The 15,852-nt window shown below is 35.9% G+C and overlaps 1 protein-coding gene across 1 annotated transcript in view; it reads right to left on the reverse strand.

Annotated features, from left to right (window-relative positions):
- Nucleotides 1–15,852, reverse strand: part of COG6 (component of oligomeric golgi complex 6) — a 54,406-nt gene that overhangs the window by 9,260 nt on the left and 29,294 nt on the right. The window contains exons 12-16 of the mRNA XM_021526614.4: nt 13,817–13,908; nt 12,189–12,306; nt 3,387–3,518; nt 2,674–2,841; nt 648–755 (exon numbers count right to left, since the gene is read on the reverse strand). Of these exons, the coding sequence (XP_021382289.3) occupies nt 648–755; nt 2,674–2,841; nt 3,387–3,518; nt 12,189–12,306; nt 13,817–13,908 (618 nt within the window). The remainder of the gene's footprint in view (nt 1–647; nt 756–2,673; nt 2,842–3,386; nt 3,519–12,188; nt 12,307–13,816; nt 13,909–15,852) is intronic.

A 15,852-nucleotide genomic window follows, 5' to 3' on the forward strand; every position in this document is an offset into this window, starting at 1 on the left:
ACTTCTACAAAAGATCACAAAAGGACATAAGCACAGCTGAAGGAAAGAAGGGCTGTATTAACACCTACCACACTGCAACTGTGCTTCACAAGAAAGGGAGAGCGTGAGCTATGAATTCCAGTTTTCAGCTCCTCTAAGAAATCTCAAGTTTTCACTTTGAGAATCTCACTGTCTTGGTACTAGAATAGCTACAGGAACAAATAACGGCGAAAGAAGAAACTATTTCAAAGTACTACTAAACTCATCTGCCAGCTTTCCCGAGAAGAAAAAAGCAGCAATTACCAAAGGCATGAAGCTATCTATGGATTCCATGCGTGGTGCTATAGGAGGCAATGAAGAAGCGGAATGCTGCTTACATACAAAGCAAGTCTAACATGTCCTAGGTGCCATGGGAGTGCTGGTATTCAGACCCAGCGTGTACCACACAGGACTGCTGCACACCAACCCTGCTAGGCCTGCTGAAGACACAGTAAAAAAGCTGTAGCTGTAAGGTGCTTGTGTCTGATAGTCCTGGTCCCATGTGAAAAACCACCATTACTGAACCTTTGCTTTCAGAGGAAGGTCAATTTGCAAAAACATTAGTGCCAAAATTCTACTAGCTGGCCAGTGTGTAGTACCCCCTCAACATGTAAATTCTGTAAGCTCACCTGCTCTGGTTTGTGTTGCTGCAGAGCATTATAAATGTAACTCAGACCAGCTCTCGTTAGCACGTAGGAAGCTTGCTCATTTATGAGTGTATCTAAATGAGCTTCAATCTGAAATGTTAAGCATAAGGTATTTATAAAGAGTGTATGAGAATATTAAAAGTAACAAGTTCTGGGGTTAACATTTAGAAACACAAATAATAAGAAAAAAACCACAAATAAAGAGTGTGATCAACAAACAAAGAAATGCTACAAATACATGCAGCATAATTATTTTATCCATTTACATCTTTCATATTGCAAGCAACCAATAATAAAAATGCAAAGAATTCTTTCATGGCTAACTAATAAAAGAACCTATTTTTTGTATCTGTAAATACAACACCACCTAAAATGAAGATTGTAGCCTTGATCTTAAAAATTCCTATATAATTTTGTTTTGCTATAATTCCTTGAAAATATGTGATAAAAACATTCCACTCTTATTGAAAATACTGACAATAACATGGCAGTTTTACAACAAGAGACAGTCTTTCATAAGGAAAATAAAACTGAAACTAAATCATACTCAGAATTGGTTTTAAATTCAATACTGATAAACATGAAACATTTGAAAAAAGTCAACTGAAAGTACAATAGACAATGAAATTACAGTTATCCACTTTGCTTTAATTATCTTCATATGAAAAAACTTGTAAGAGTATCTTACATTCCTAATAGAATCTTTACTTTGCAGGAAAACCTAATCCCTAAATCCAGTTACAGCAATCATTTTTCAGTTTGAGCAGTCTCAGAAAGACATTTGGGTATATATACATTATGACTTTATTTTTACAGATAACTACCCCACATTTTTTTTTCCAATCCTAATGAAAATAATAAAAATAATAATATATTAAAGCCTAGTAAAATATAATATTCTTTTTTCTGTTACTTACAGAATTCATCTTTTTACTTCCTAAAATTATTTAGAAGAACACACTTTCCTTTTTAAATCAGAACGGAAATCTTAATATTTCAATTTGTAGTTTTTAACTGTCTTAGTGCATTCTTTTTCTATTAAAAATGTTTCTCCTATTAAATATGCAATCCTAACTCCACTTGAATAACCTACTTTTGTATAATCTTAAAAATTTTTTCAGTCTGTTCCCGTATTTGTAAAATGTTTGAAGAAAGTAAATGGTATTAAACGTGTAAGCTTCAGCTCTACTGCTTTTCTGAAGAATAAATTATTTGTTTATTCTGAAGAATAAATCAGCAACATTTACTGTGAAAGGAACTCTGATAAAAGAAATTAGAAATACCTAGACAGTTTGGTGAGGTTGTTTGTTTGTTTCAGAGCTAAAGGGTGATAGAAATTATGATTAGGATTAGAAAGCGAAGAATGGCTCTCAGCCAATCCTTGCTGATCCCTTCAAATGAGAATTTGTGACTTTTTTCAAGCCCCCTCAGCTCCAAAGGCTCTCCTGAGATATACTGCAGGCACATTCATGCAGCAAAATAAAAATGGGCCGTGGCCAAGTTTTTGTAAGTCAACAGTTTCTAAATTTTGGCTTCCATTTCAAAATTGTACCACTTATGAACTATTATCCCAGGATGTGAGGGGAAACCAAACAAATGAGAAAAGAGAGGCAGAAAGCAGGACTGAAGCAGTAACTTCAGCTACCCAATATTCTAGTACAAAATAGATGATGATCTAACTGTAGGGGATGTACTAACTGTATGATGGAATAGAGACAGCCATTTGGCTGAGCTTTTAATTTCCATTTGCTTCTTTTCATACAGTTTGCAGATAAATATTACAATGATTAGGATAATGAAACCCAAATATTTTAATAATTTTTGGCCTGTTTAAAATGAAAGATGCTATCTGCTCATGGTCCTTGATAAGAAGCCCTCTTATCCCATTTCCCCAATTTTGATAATGTTGACTTTGGATTGATTTTAAGATAAATATGTTCACAGCACAACTTACAGTACACAAAAATCAGTAACAAGCTTGTTTTCTTTTGGGGGTGGTAAAGCTTACCTGAAACTGCAACATTTCTAGACGTTTGTCAGTGAATTCAAAGAGAGCCAGAGTAGTCCTCATCATGTAAAGTGAATTTACCATGTAGGTTGCCATATCAGCTGTGCCCAAATTACTAGCAGACATAGTACACATTTGTAACAATGGATCTAGCACACAAGACAGAACCTAAAATAGCAAACATACAGAAAAGAGGGAGGGGAGGCAGGAAATCATGTTACACGAGGCTTCTAACCTCATTCTGTCTCTATCACATATTTATTCCCCAAAGCAGAATAAAGAGGAATGAGAGTTTCCAACTGTGAAAGCAGTTTTCTACTGGATTTTGTCAGCAGGTAATCGCCTACCACAGTGATGGGGAAAGTATAAAAACCTGACAAGAACAGATTCCAGCCTAGCAGGAGGAAGAATAACCCAGATTAGATAATTGGCAATTGTGCAACCTTGAGGGTGTATTTACTTAATGGAGTAGTAATTGGATAACTGAATTTAGATACGGTGTTAAGAGTAGCACTCCATACTCAGCTGTAATTATCCATATTGTTAGTCACCCTGTTATGCACATCACAAACTCTGGTTTGACGGAGAGCTCCAAAATGGGACCAGACAAAAAGATTAATGCTCTACCTTTGTGCACCGAAGCTAACTTACACATTCTTTTTTTGCCCCCTCCCTCCTCTTCACACACACAAAGCAGTCGAACATTCTTGTACCTGCACAAAGTCAGCCTGACGGGCATCCAGTGGAATAACAGATGAGTCATGAGATGCCAGAACCTCCCGTAGCAAGTTAAGTGTCTGATTTAGAGCAGAGCTTGGGCCAAGATCAGGAGGTGGGAGCTCAACCTGAAGAACAAGGTTATCTGTTTGTGGGGACTTTTATTAATCTAATTTACAGCAAATACCATCCAGTCTGTCAGCACAAATGCAACGAGCTATTAACAAAATTACATACAGAGAAGAACTTTGACACTGGACAAATCTATCACATTTCAGACAATAACTGCCTGCAACTTTCAGCATAACCACCTCATTCAGTGCCAAACAAGTAACACCAAATTTCTCATTTCATTCAGACTATACCTACTTTACCATTTGGAGACACTCAAACTCTACTGGTTTTGGCAGTGAAAAAAAAAGTATTTGTTAGATTAGGTGCCAAAGAGTAGCCACCTTGTTGGCACCACTGAGTTCACCACTGACCTCCTGAAAACACTTCAGAATCTAGTGTAGGCAGAGATTTGGGAGATGAGAGCCATGCTTCAGCAGTTCTTGACAAGACTGCACAGCTCCTGTGATGCTGAGTATGTGAGCTGCAGTCACAAATGCAAAAGGCTCAATCCCCAGCAAGCTCGTACCTTAAACTGCCAGTACACAAATGAACTACACACAAGCTAACTCAAGTACAGCTATATGAGCTGACTAAACAAACTGAAATGCTGGCTTATGCAAAGGTAAGAAGCAGGTAATGCAGATGATTAAAAAATAAAGAAAGAAAATTTGTGTATATTAGAGAAAAAAAATATACTTTCCAAGTCAAATTATGAAAATTTGGTCCCCTAAAATAGACTGAAACTCTCTGTTATTTTTAACCCAGGCCCATACATTTTAGCCCTTTCTTTGAAACAGGCAAACACTCATTAAACACTTAACAAAACATTTATAGAAAATCTAGCACCTCTTTTTCCCAACACACATTTCTTAGGTTCTACTCCAAACATAGCTGCATCTTTTTGTCTCCACTGCTCCTCAAACTGGCTTCCTGCTGCCTCCAAACCCTTTCTATCACCTCATTTCCTTCTGCCAACAATCCACTTCCCACCTTCCTCTGTTCTGCCCATGCAAGGGCAAACAGAGATGTGGCTGGATCATGTGGGAGTAAGGAGGCTCCCGGCCATACCGAGTAAATTAAGACTTAAAGGTATAATCTCTCCAGAAGGAGGCAGGGAGAAGTAAGTTTGGATTAAACTGGCCCATGTGAATCAGTCAGGGTATCTGGCCACAGCAGAGCAATGCAGCAGCATGCACTTCTGCAGTACTCTTAAGATTCCAGCTCTAAAGAAAAGGCTTTGAATGGTTCCAAGTCATGGGCAACATGTTCCATACCTTCCCAAATGAGAAAAACTGATGAATGGCATAATAATATTGATGCCTGAATCTTAAAAGTTAAAAAAAGAAAAAAATTCAAGGGGCAGAGGCTGATAGCCAAAGAAACCAAGGAGAGCACAGCAAACATCTTTAGAGCTGAACATTACAGAGCCTTCTATACATGAATCTACACCTGATGAACATGCCAGCAAAAAAAAGAAAAAAAAAATCTGTCTCTTTGAAACCAGGCTGAACTTTCACACTCTGTGCTCTGAAACATTTGAGATACATGTCCCCAACACAGCTACCAGTGACAGATTTAACAAAAGCTTTTTTCATCCTTCTGAATATAAAATGTTCCTCTATTCTCACTTTCCAAAAGAGAGTATAGTGAACTGAAAAAATTAATGTAAAACTAAATCTAGTAGGTTCAAAGAACAGTTGTGCAGCCCAAGTGGTCCTGAAAGCATGAAACAAATATTCTAGCAATAAAGTAGCAGTAATTCAAAAAGAGGCACTTACTCAGTGCCGATCAGCAGTAAAGTTCTCTGAAATTCACAGCACTGAATTACTTCCTTCTTGTTTCTTCTTGTTATTATTAGGGCTATTGGTTGTGTCCCGAACACACCATTCTCAGACTTGAACTGGACCATGTTCAGCGATATTTTGGCATTACTTTGAGACTACAGTTTGATGGACTTTTCACTTCCAACACACACATAGATCATGGCAATTATAATTTCAGGCTGCTTTGCACAGAATTTTTGTCTCCTGAGGTAGCTAGTGCTCAGAAACTCTTAAATTAGCTTCATCTTTCACCTGCCTGTTCCTTTATAGTCCACTGTCTTGTAGGTAAGAACAAGGAACAACATAATGGAAAAAGAAAATATTGTAAGGAAAAAAGATTTAGATCATTAGATTTTATTTGGGTTACCCTGAAATTCCTGATTACTGCAATAGAGACAGTAAGTGCAATAGTATCAGTAAGTGGAAGAAGAATCAAAGTAGTGTTATATTAATTTTGAAAATTCTAACATTTTACACAAGAATACAAAGTGAGGGCTTTGTTTTCAACATCAAAAAATAAAATTTAAAAACAGACACTTCAAATTTATACAGGAACCTATGAACTCCAACTCATGAGCACTAATCACTATTCTAATAAAAAAAGAATTGATGCCCTGAATGTTTTACATGCACTAAGAGATCATTATAATTTATCCTATTTCCAGAAAAATAGGTTTCAAATACATGCTGAGTTCTACTTTTGAAGTACCTCTTTCAGATGCAAGCTAGACAGCAGTGAACTAAAACATGATTAGGGAAGTTCTGCAGCAGAGAGTTAACTGCATTAAAACATACTCTAACAAAGTATTAAGTCTCTAATTTGTTTTAACTATCAGTTCAGTCATACAGAAATTATGCCAAACAGCTCTTCAGCCTTTCAAAAACCCGGAGAGATTACCCATTTTTAAAATCCGATATACAAAACTGAAATGAATTCTGAAACGGGTACTAAAAGTTGTACATAAACTTTTGTACAAAAATTTGTATCTTCTTTTCTGCATATTAATCAGTGGGGAACAGACACCAAGCCAGTAATCTTCCTCCAAACATATAACAGAGCAGGTTTCTCTATCTATGAGAGCAAGTAGTTCAAAGGATGTCTTATAGAATTTTACAAACAGCAAAGGAAAATACAGAAAAAAGAACAGGCAGCATCAGCAATCCAGAAGCGTGCATATATATGTTAATTGTTTCCCCTTCTCATTTACAGAAAAGGTTACATTTTAAGAAAGGGTAAATTTTCTTCCGAAAATACTGCAGTTGATCAGAACTTGATATATTGCTGTACTTTAACATTAGGAAGTCAACAGTTACAATGTTCATGAAGGGAATGGAATATCTCATACACAAGGAGGGGCTGTATTCTGCCTGGAGAAGAGAAGACTCAGGGGGGATGTTATAAATGTGCATAAATATGTGAAGTGAGGGATCAAGATGGAGCCAGACGCTTCTCAGTGGTGTCCAGTAACAGGTCAAGAGGCAATGGGCACAAATTAAGACACAGGAAAAGAAAAAAATTTGCTGTGAGGTTAGTCAAGCACTGGAGACAGCTGCACAATGAGGTTTCAGAGTCTATCCTTTGTGATATTAAAACTTCAGCTAGAGCAAGTACTGGGCAACTGGCTCTAGATGACACTCTATGTCATGAGCAAGACATTTGGACTAGATGGTTTATAGTTTCCTGCTGAACTCATCCATTCTTTAATTCTGTGATACTACTACCAAATAAAACAAAATGGTAATTTAAAACACGGAACTCCACAGAGAAAGCCCTACTTACAAGTCTCAAATGGAAGGTTAGTGGCTTTTATGGGAGCCTGATCAGCTTTAAATACAGCCTTTTAATAAAACACACCGTCAGGGGCTGGATCCAAAGTACTACAGAGTGGAACCTTGTAAAAATCTTAAGAATTTTTCATGCTGTCAGTTACCACTGAGCAGCATCAACTGCAGAGTCCATTCTCCTCAGCTGAGACAATATTCACCAGCACTCCAAGAAACCTGAGTGCATGTCTTATCAGAGAAGCTGTTTTAAGATTTTCTGGTCCTATTAGGATCCTACAGAGGTCAACAAAGTAGAATGCCTAATGGCTTGCTTTTCTTTTCAGCTATCAAGCTGGTCTTGGAAGAAAAGCTAACTAGGTTTTGCTTTGTTCTCATGGATCCATTTAAAAGCACAATAGTATTCAGTATACAACAATAATAATCAGTCTTATTCAATCTGCCCCACATCTGATTTCCCAGAAACCTAATAGGTTTCGTTTTGGCAGGAATCAAATTATGAAGGACAAGTTTACAATTATTCCCATGCAACATTTTAATATCTCTCTCACTGACAAACTTAAAAGATAATTCAATCACAGCATTTAATTAACATACATCTACTCTAAAAAGAACAGCATTAAGGAATAATAATCCCAAAACTTAATTTGGAATACTCTACTAATAGTCTTCTAACAGCTCAGACAACAGATGACTGGAGTTTGGCACAATCTTCATTAGTGCCCTTATGATAATTCTCATTCCATTTTATTAAATGTTTGCAATTATTCTTTCCTTTAATAATTGTTCCGGAACACTAGTAAAACCAGAAGAAGGACATGTGGGCTTGAAAATTCCCACTCTCCTAATTTAACAGGTGGTCCAATAAAATATGCTGACATCAGTTGGTCTAACACACTTGTTAAAATGCCTCACCAATGGATTCATGATATTAAATAATTCCCATACTGAGGGGACTGAAAGTGCAGTCCATCCACTCCAGTCCATTAGGTACTCTGCACTTTACTCCCAGTTTCACTGGAACAGTTTCTGTTGTTCTGACAATTATTTTTATTCACTATTTTCTCCTGGATTTATAATCATCTGTAAAATGGCCATCTGTAATGGGCTGTTTTTAGAACTAGACAACAAGTAACACAAGCAGAATCCTGAATTCTTATACATCTGATTTATAAGCAAAGAGTGAAAAGAAACATGGAAAAGGATAGGTAAGGAGTTTAATGATAATTCTAATCCATTTTCCTAGCATGGTTGGTAGATCCATGGCTAGGTCCAAGAAAGCTAAAAAGTAACAAATACAAACACAATTTTTTTCAGCATAAGGACACCAATACTCACAAAAAACCATTCTAGTTCAACCAAGAACCAGAATAAATCAATTGCTACCAGAACTAGAAAGTACAGGCAAGAATGCCCAACACTGGCTCTGAAGGGTAAGAACCACTAAGGCAAAGGAGAGACAGCATCTCCAGTGAGCTGATGCCCCAAACCTTCAGTGACACAGGAGGTGGCTGGTGATGCACAGCTTCTGTAGGATGTCAATGCTGAGCTCTACAGCAGCCTGACAATCTCAAAGTTTTTAAACCCTAAAAAAAAAGTGGCTTTGCAGTAACTGTTACCAAGCTTTTTGACAGGTTTCAAGAAGTGTCGGAACCAAAGAGAATCCCTTGTGTATTGCATTTCTTTGATAACAATGGACTCGCTTTCCAACAGTCTGCTGAGTATTTCTGTTACAGGGGTTTCCGCTCAAACAGAGCTACCTGAGAAGCCAGAATGAGAACACCATAAAAAAAAGCTTTCTCAGAACAAAAAGTTTGAAGTTGAGAGCTGCTTGAGATTTTATTACGTAATGAAAAAAAGTTCATAGCAAAGTGCTTCTGGGCAAACCAGTATTTTGAAGTAACCAGGGATTTCCCTCTATAATTTACACCAATGGCTTGACAACCAAGAAAGAGAATCCTGATCTATGACTGCCTAAAAGCTTCCATACACCTCCACACTAGTGACACTCCTTATGTAATATGGGACTCTTCTCAAAAATAGATGTGAAGAGGAAGCTATTTTCTTGTCCTAGAAAGAACAGCCTGAAGTCTCAGATTCCCACTGTGCTTTAGAAATTAAATCCCAGGCAGATTGAAGACAATGCTCAACTCAGGATAATCAATAATCTAGGGAATTAAATTGTCTGTGGCAATGAGGACATCCAATTACCATCCTGTCATTTGTCTGCATCCTAAGGATAGGATCTTGAGGAGTTAGCATATTTAATGAAACCTGCTTTGTTTAAAAAATGTTCCCAACTAGCTACACTTAAGTGAAAGATTTGCTTAAATCATATTCTGGTCTTTCAACTACTAGATACAATGCAGATATTAAAAAAGAGAATTATCAGCAATAATAGATGATACTGAGGAAATACTATTGTTAAAATTGTCTACTTGACAAGCCATTTACCACCTTCCAATAATCTAAACAAAAAGGCATTTTAAATTATAGAAATATAATTATTTTTACTTCAGAACATCCCATTTGCATTTTACTGTATTTCCAAAATTATTCAAATTGTCTTAAGGATCATATTTTAATCGAAGTATTGGACAATTGATATTCTTTGAAACAGGCTTATCAATGCCTCAAGATGCATAATCTAAACTGAAGTAAGAAACCACAATTCCCAGATTGTTCAAGTGAAAAATAATTTACTAATTTTCCCAGTGAATATTCTTTAGCTGCACAGCATGAACAGCAATGAAATTTTGTAACTGCCTCTGTAAGCACAAAAGGTCTATCTTCCAGGGGTTTATACTTCTCTAATAATAAAAAAAAAAATCTGGAAGCAATTGCATTGCATTCATAGCTGGCAAAAAGCTGGGATGTGAAGAAAATCCTACTAATACATATACACAATTTTGGTCCGAATCAGCATTTAAAAAAGCATGGTAAAAAGCAAACTTCAGTTTCCTTAAAATATAAAGGCATTGTGACATTCACTACTAAATTTACAAAGACAAATGAAAGGGCAAAAAACCTGCTTATCTTTACACTAACACACATAAAACTAAGTAACAAGAGAATTAAATTTATTATAAAAGAAACATCTTTATCCCATGGAAACGATTGTTTCTCTGAGTGTAATCAGCCTATAAATTTTGTATTTTTTATGAAGCAAAACTAATTTCAGTCAAATTCAGTAATCCACTCATAAAGGGTAATAATATAAGGTGCTACAGAGAACTATCAAAACCTCAGTTACAAGAACTACATATTAGAACAGGAAGATTTCTTCTCAGACATAGAATTACCTCAGTGCTCACTCCTGAAGCAGATTCATAAATAATTGTGGAAGCCTTTGTTACCCATGTATATAACAGTCCTCTAAATCTATTTAAGCTTTTGACCTCAATTTTATATTCTGAGGAGAGATCTTCATAGGGCATACAGGCAATGCAATACTGTTGATATTTCAGACTTAATTTATAAATGTGTTTCTGAGAAAGAGCAATATTATGACCTTTTCTTATTACATGGTAGGCTTGGTATGTCATTCATTACTTGTAATAAAACACCACTGAAGGTGGCAGTGCAATCACTGCCTTCATTTAAGGCCAGTAAAAGCAAATTTGACTACTTTATAAAACAATGACAGCATCTAGAACCAGTTACATCCAGACATGGGGGCTGAGGGAAGAGAAACTAAGAGGGCAAAGAGCAATACACAACCTTCCTATAGTGACAATAGAAAGAACACACAGTATGGACTAGGGGATCATAATTCCTTTATCACCCTTCCTCTGAATTCTACACATTTCCAAACTAAACACAGTGCATCACCCAAAACAAAACCTCACAGACTGTGAGTTACATGAAAAGGAAAATCATGCTGGATCCTAATTGCGTATAGATGTAATACCCAACAGAATAAATAAATAAAAAAGAGATTAATAAAGAGATGTTTTCAAGCCAAGAATTTTTTTTCCCTTAAGTGCTTTGTAAGCAAAGAGCAGTGATTTTTGATATGATCCATCACTGATTTCTTTTCATATAAGGAAAATTTACACAGATATTTTATTCTAGATTACATAATAGGAAATGAAATGGTTTTTGGTAAATTCATGTTGTCCTTGTCCATTTCATGTTTTAGGAACAGCTTTAGCTGATCCTTGAAGAAGCACAGGATCTATTATTGATATGATCCTGGATTTGAATGGAAATACCCGACAGCAACAATGCATTAAGAGGACTTTAGCAGCATGGACTGTGGGTGATAGCAGCTAAGGAGTAACCCAATGAACACATGAAACCACTGAAAGGAGTTACTGGGATGGATATATGGGGGAGAAGAGAAGGAACAACTGCTTCTTTGAAAAAGTCATTCCCCAGCCCCTGCAGAAAGATAGAAAATTGGGACCAGACAGACTGTGCTGAATCAGAAAACTCATTTGAAACCACAGAACAATACTGACAAAACTCAGAAAACCTGAGTGGTTAGTAAATTACCAGTCCACTCAAAGAATAGTTTCTGGAAAATAAAGTATTTTTTTTCTCTTTTTTTGTACGTTAAATAATATAGAAATGCATTTACAAATGTTACAGCAATCTTCCTGTGTTAAAACTACTTTTATAATAGAAAAGCCCAGATTTTGTTTCTACTTAGCTTATAATTTTGGGATATACCTTGCACCTTCAAAAAAGGAATGATGCACAATTAATTACTGATCTGATGATGGATTAATACAAATTATACAGCTCAATCACCTGACTTTGCTCTATTGCACTTAAGAAAATTTCCTACTTTTGCTGCTTCTTGTAGATTTTAAAAATATGTAAAGTGTTCTTCAAAAGAATATTGCTAACCACAGGATTTTAGACACAAATCTACAAAACCTCCACTATTATTAGATTAAAGATATAAACAGCAAGTTTGTAATGTAGTTCTATGACAAAAATATTGAAAATACAAGACATCAACTTTAGGAAAAGCTGATATATAAAACAGCTATTTACATAGTAATCTTACTAGACAAAAGGGAAACACAAGAATGTTTTGAAACACAAAAGCTGTACAATTTTGAAACAAACCTTGTCCATTAGTTTACTTGCATGAAGACTCAGGCTGTTAAAGAATATTTTCTTGCTCAACAAATGCATTTCTTCAATTGTTGTCAACAGTGTGGCTGCACTGTTTCCTACAATACCACTGAAAAAAAAATTAAAATTATTAAATAAATCTAAAGTGGGGACATAGTCACATATTTAAATATAATTTAAAAGAATATTATTTTCAAAGTTTAAATTTGTAACAAATTGCATGGAACAGTTCTCAGTAATGGCTGAGAGAGATAAGCTGACTGTAAGAACAAGAATCATCAAGTATGTCATTAAGCAAATATTGAACACAGGCTATCAGACTTGCACAAACTTTTTTGTAGAGTACTAAAATTTACTGGATTTTTGCTCTCTTATGCAAATCCACTTCTGTTATCAAAAAAAAATTACCTAACCAAAAGGGTTAACAATATTCTATCATGCTACCTGTTAGGGATAGCATTACTTCTCTCATTTCTTCACTGAGATGCTGGACATCCCCAAAACTGTAAGAATTCATGCCTTGCTATTCTGAGTGTTAAATTACAACCCTTAAATGGCACTACAGGACTACGCTCCTCTCCTCTCCCTCTGGCTATAGGAATTGCATTCATAAGGCACAAACTCTCAGTGAAAATTCATCAGGTCATAATAGGACTAAACCTCTATCTCGATTTTCAGATTGTAATCTTGTGTTTAATAGATCATTTCTTGAACTGCTTTTTCCTCTCATTACTAAGGTGCACCATCCCTACGCAGAGGAAGTTATTCAGCTGGTAGAAGGTACTTCAGTGGTCTTTAAAAATTGCGCCGTTAACAAGACAGAAACCAACAGATAAGACTGCCTGAGACCTTCCATTTTAACATCACATTTCCAAGCTTGCACCAAGCTGGGAGGTGCCCAAGAACAACTTATCCCAGTCTGCCCAACATTTGAAGTATTTTCAGACAGAGAAGCTCAACTAGTAATATTAATGTTTCAAATTCTCAGCAGTTCAGTCCAGGGCTGTGGAGGAAGATTTTTCTCCTACTGCTGTTTCTAGCCAACATGAACTACATCATATGCCACAACATATATTTATATATAAATTAGCAGCTCTGGCTTTTCTCCAGTTTCTGTATTCCTGGTGGCCTCTAGGAGCTTGGAAGGTGATCAGTACATCTTCAACAGTGAGATAAGGAAGTGCATAATTAGGGGGAAAAAAAAGCTATCAAAACACAACTATTTAGAACAAAACAAAACCAACAATAACCAAACAAACCAACCCCTAAAAAACCAAACACCTGAAGAAATATAATTTAGTAACATTTTCTCAATGGGGACTTGACTTTGTCATATGGAATGTTGTGTAGAGTTTTTTTGTATAATATTTGAATCTACACAGAACAATAAAGAAATAGTTATTGTGGCAAATTGATGCTGTATTCCAAAGCAGTTTTGATATGAACTGAGGAATGGCAATGGGTAAATTGTTTCTGCTTGCTATCACATATGTTTCTTCTTGATGTTATAGTGCAGAACAACAACTAAGCAACAAAAGTACTCTTCCTAGCAGATTTGTTCTTACATACACAATTAGGGAAAACAGGCATTTTTATCTTTTGTAATTAATTTTTCATACCTGATTGTATGGTGGTAGAACTTGAGCAAATTAGAAATCTTGTACAGTAAAACTGCTCCTGGCTCAGCAACAATCACCTGCTCAATTCTAACCTGTAGCATGAACAAATACAAATGTCTTTCAGGTCATAAATTTTGATAGTCAGTCTTCTATGACTTTATATGCAATATATTTCTGTTTTTTGAAAAATAAATCATAAATAAATTTTAAAAGAGGATGTCCAGTTAACTTTAATGCTTGGCTTGAACTGAAGTATGTCTGGGCTGCCAAGCATCTGGGCAGAGAACACAAATGTATATACACTCTTAAAAAAAAGAAAAACTACAAACTCAAAAAGCCTTCCAAAAATCCTACAGTCCCTACAGACTTTTGATGTTATTGTAAATTTAAAAATAATGAGATTATTTGATGGATTAATACCAGTACATATTGGAGTCCTCCCCAGCACTGAATAGCAAGAACAGCTGCAATGCTGCAGAATCACCAAACTATAGCAATAGATTTCTAGCATCACGTGGAAATTCAGAACATCAAAATATTAGGTATTTTGCCTAAGAAACAAATTTTACCTGGATGAATAAATTCTTCCCTTACAGGAGAGTGTATATATCTTCTACCGGTATTTAATATTTATAGCTAATAATCAGTTATGTTGACCATTTATCTCAACCAGAAGACAGTGGCTACACAACAAAACAGTGCTGAGTGTCTTTACAGCTGGACAGCTGATGTCTCCATGGTACACAGAGTCTCAATCCACTCATAAAAAGCTGCCCCAGGATCAATATCTGTGTGCTGTTATGAGGCAGAATAGACAGTGACTTATTCCTGCACTGCTCTCCCACGTGCCCGACTGTGAAAAGGCTACACACAAATCAGCAGCCACCACCCACTCTCTCAAGTTATTTGCTGTTCAATGGAACATGATGTGCTGCAGTCCCTTCTCAGAGCCAGCTGCAGGGAGCACAAACTAAGATTATGTTTCCTCAATCTTTTCAGTTTGCATCTAATTCACAGACCAAAACCAAATAATACTTTTTAACTCTTATTTGCAATACTTAATGCATGACGTTTATTTCAACACAAAGGTGAATTTTGCTCTTCAATGTGTTTGTATATACAAAGGTCTATATAAAAATAAATGTCTACAGTGTTACCTAAAAGGTCCTGTGGGCATGAATACTAAGTATATTCTAGTTGTAGAGCAAATGAGAATAGGGCAGGCAGGGGAAAAAGAGGGAAAACAATACATTGACCAAAAAAAAAAAAAAAAAAGAGTAATTGAAGGTAAATAAAATAATTAAAAGCTGAACAAGACTGAACAGAAAGAAGGAGAGGGAAAAAAAGTTAGATTTTAGGGTAATGAGAGAAAAGTAAAAATTAAAAAAACAAAGTGGGAAAAGAAGAAGTACTGCTTTCTATACAGAAGTCTTCACTGCACTGGAAACCAAAATTTGCAAGTGACACAACCTAACCTGTTCAGGTAAGCTCTTAACGTCCTGTTGTTAGCTGACCATAAAAGACTACCTGCAGTCCATATAGGGCATCCAAGACATTTTGAACTTTATCTTAATGTTATGGAAAAGACAAGGATTTAATTTAAATGTTTTTTTAGGATTACCCTACCTTCATCTGATATCAGAGGTCTGTGGTAACATCTACCACAAGGGAGTATTCAAGAGTCACTTAAGTGCCTAAAACACAAACCAACTATCAGTAAGAAATGTGGGCAATTTAGACTGCATGTAAGTATAACCCTTCTACAATGTATTGTAGAAAAGAATCCTCCAAACTGAATCTATTACTGCTGTTCCTCTGAACATGGTGGCTTGCAATGATCTAATTACCTTTTCTGCATTATATCAAGGCTCTTCTGCTTGGGGTTTTCTCAGGAGGGATTTTTTCTACCTTTTTTTTTTATTCTTTCCCCTGGGGAAAGAATAAAAAGTTTCCCCAAGAAAAAGAAAAAAAATTAAAAGCTTTTTAAATAACTTTAAAAAGTTTGTACTTTTTACTGGAAAGTCTAGAACGGCAGT

Source organism: Lonchura striata, chromosome 1 (assembly GCF_050655825.1).
Source record: "Lonchura striata isolate lonStrDom1 chromosome 1, ASM5065582v1, whole genome shotgun sequence".
Lineage (NCBI taxonomy): Eukaryota > Metazoa > Chordata > Aves > Passeriformes > Estrildidae > Lonchura > Lonchura striata.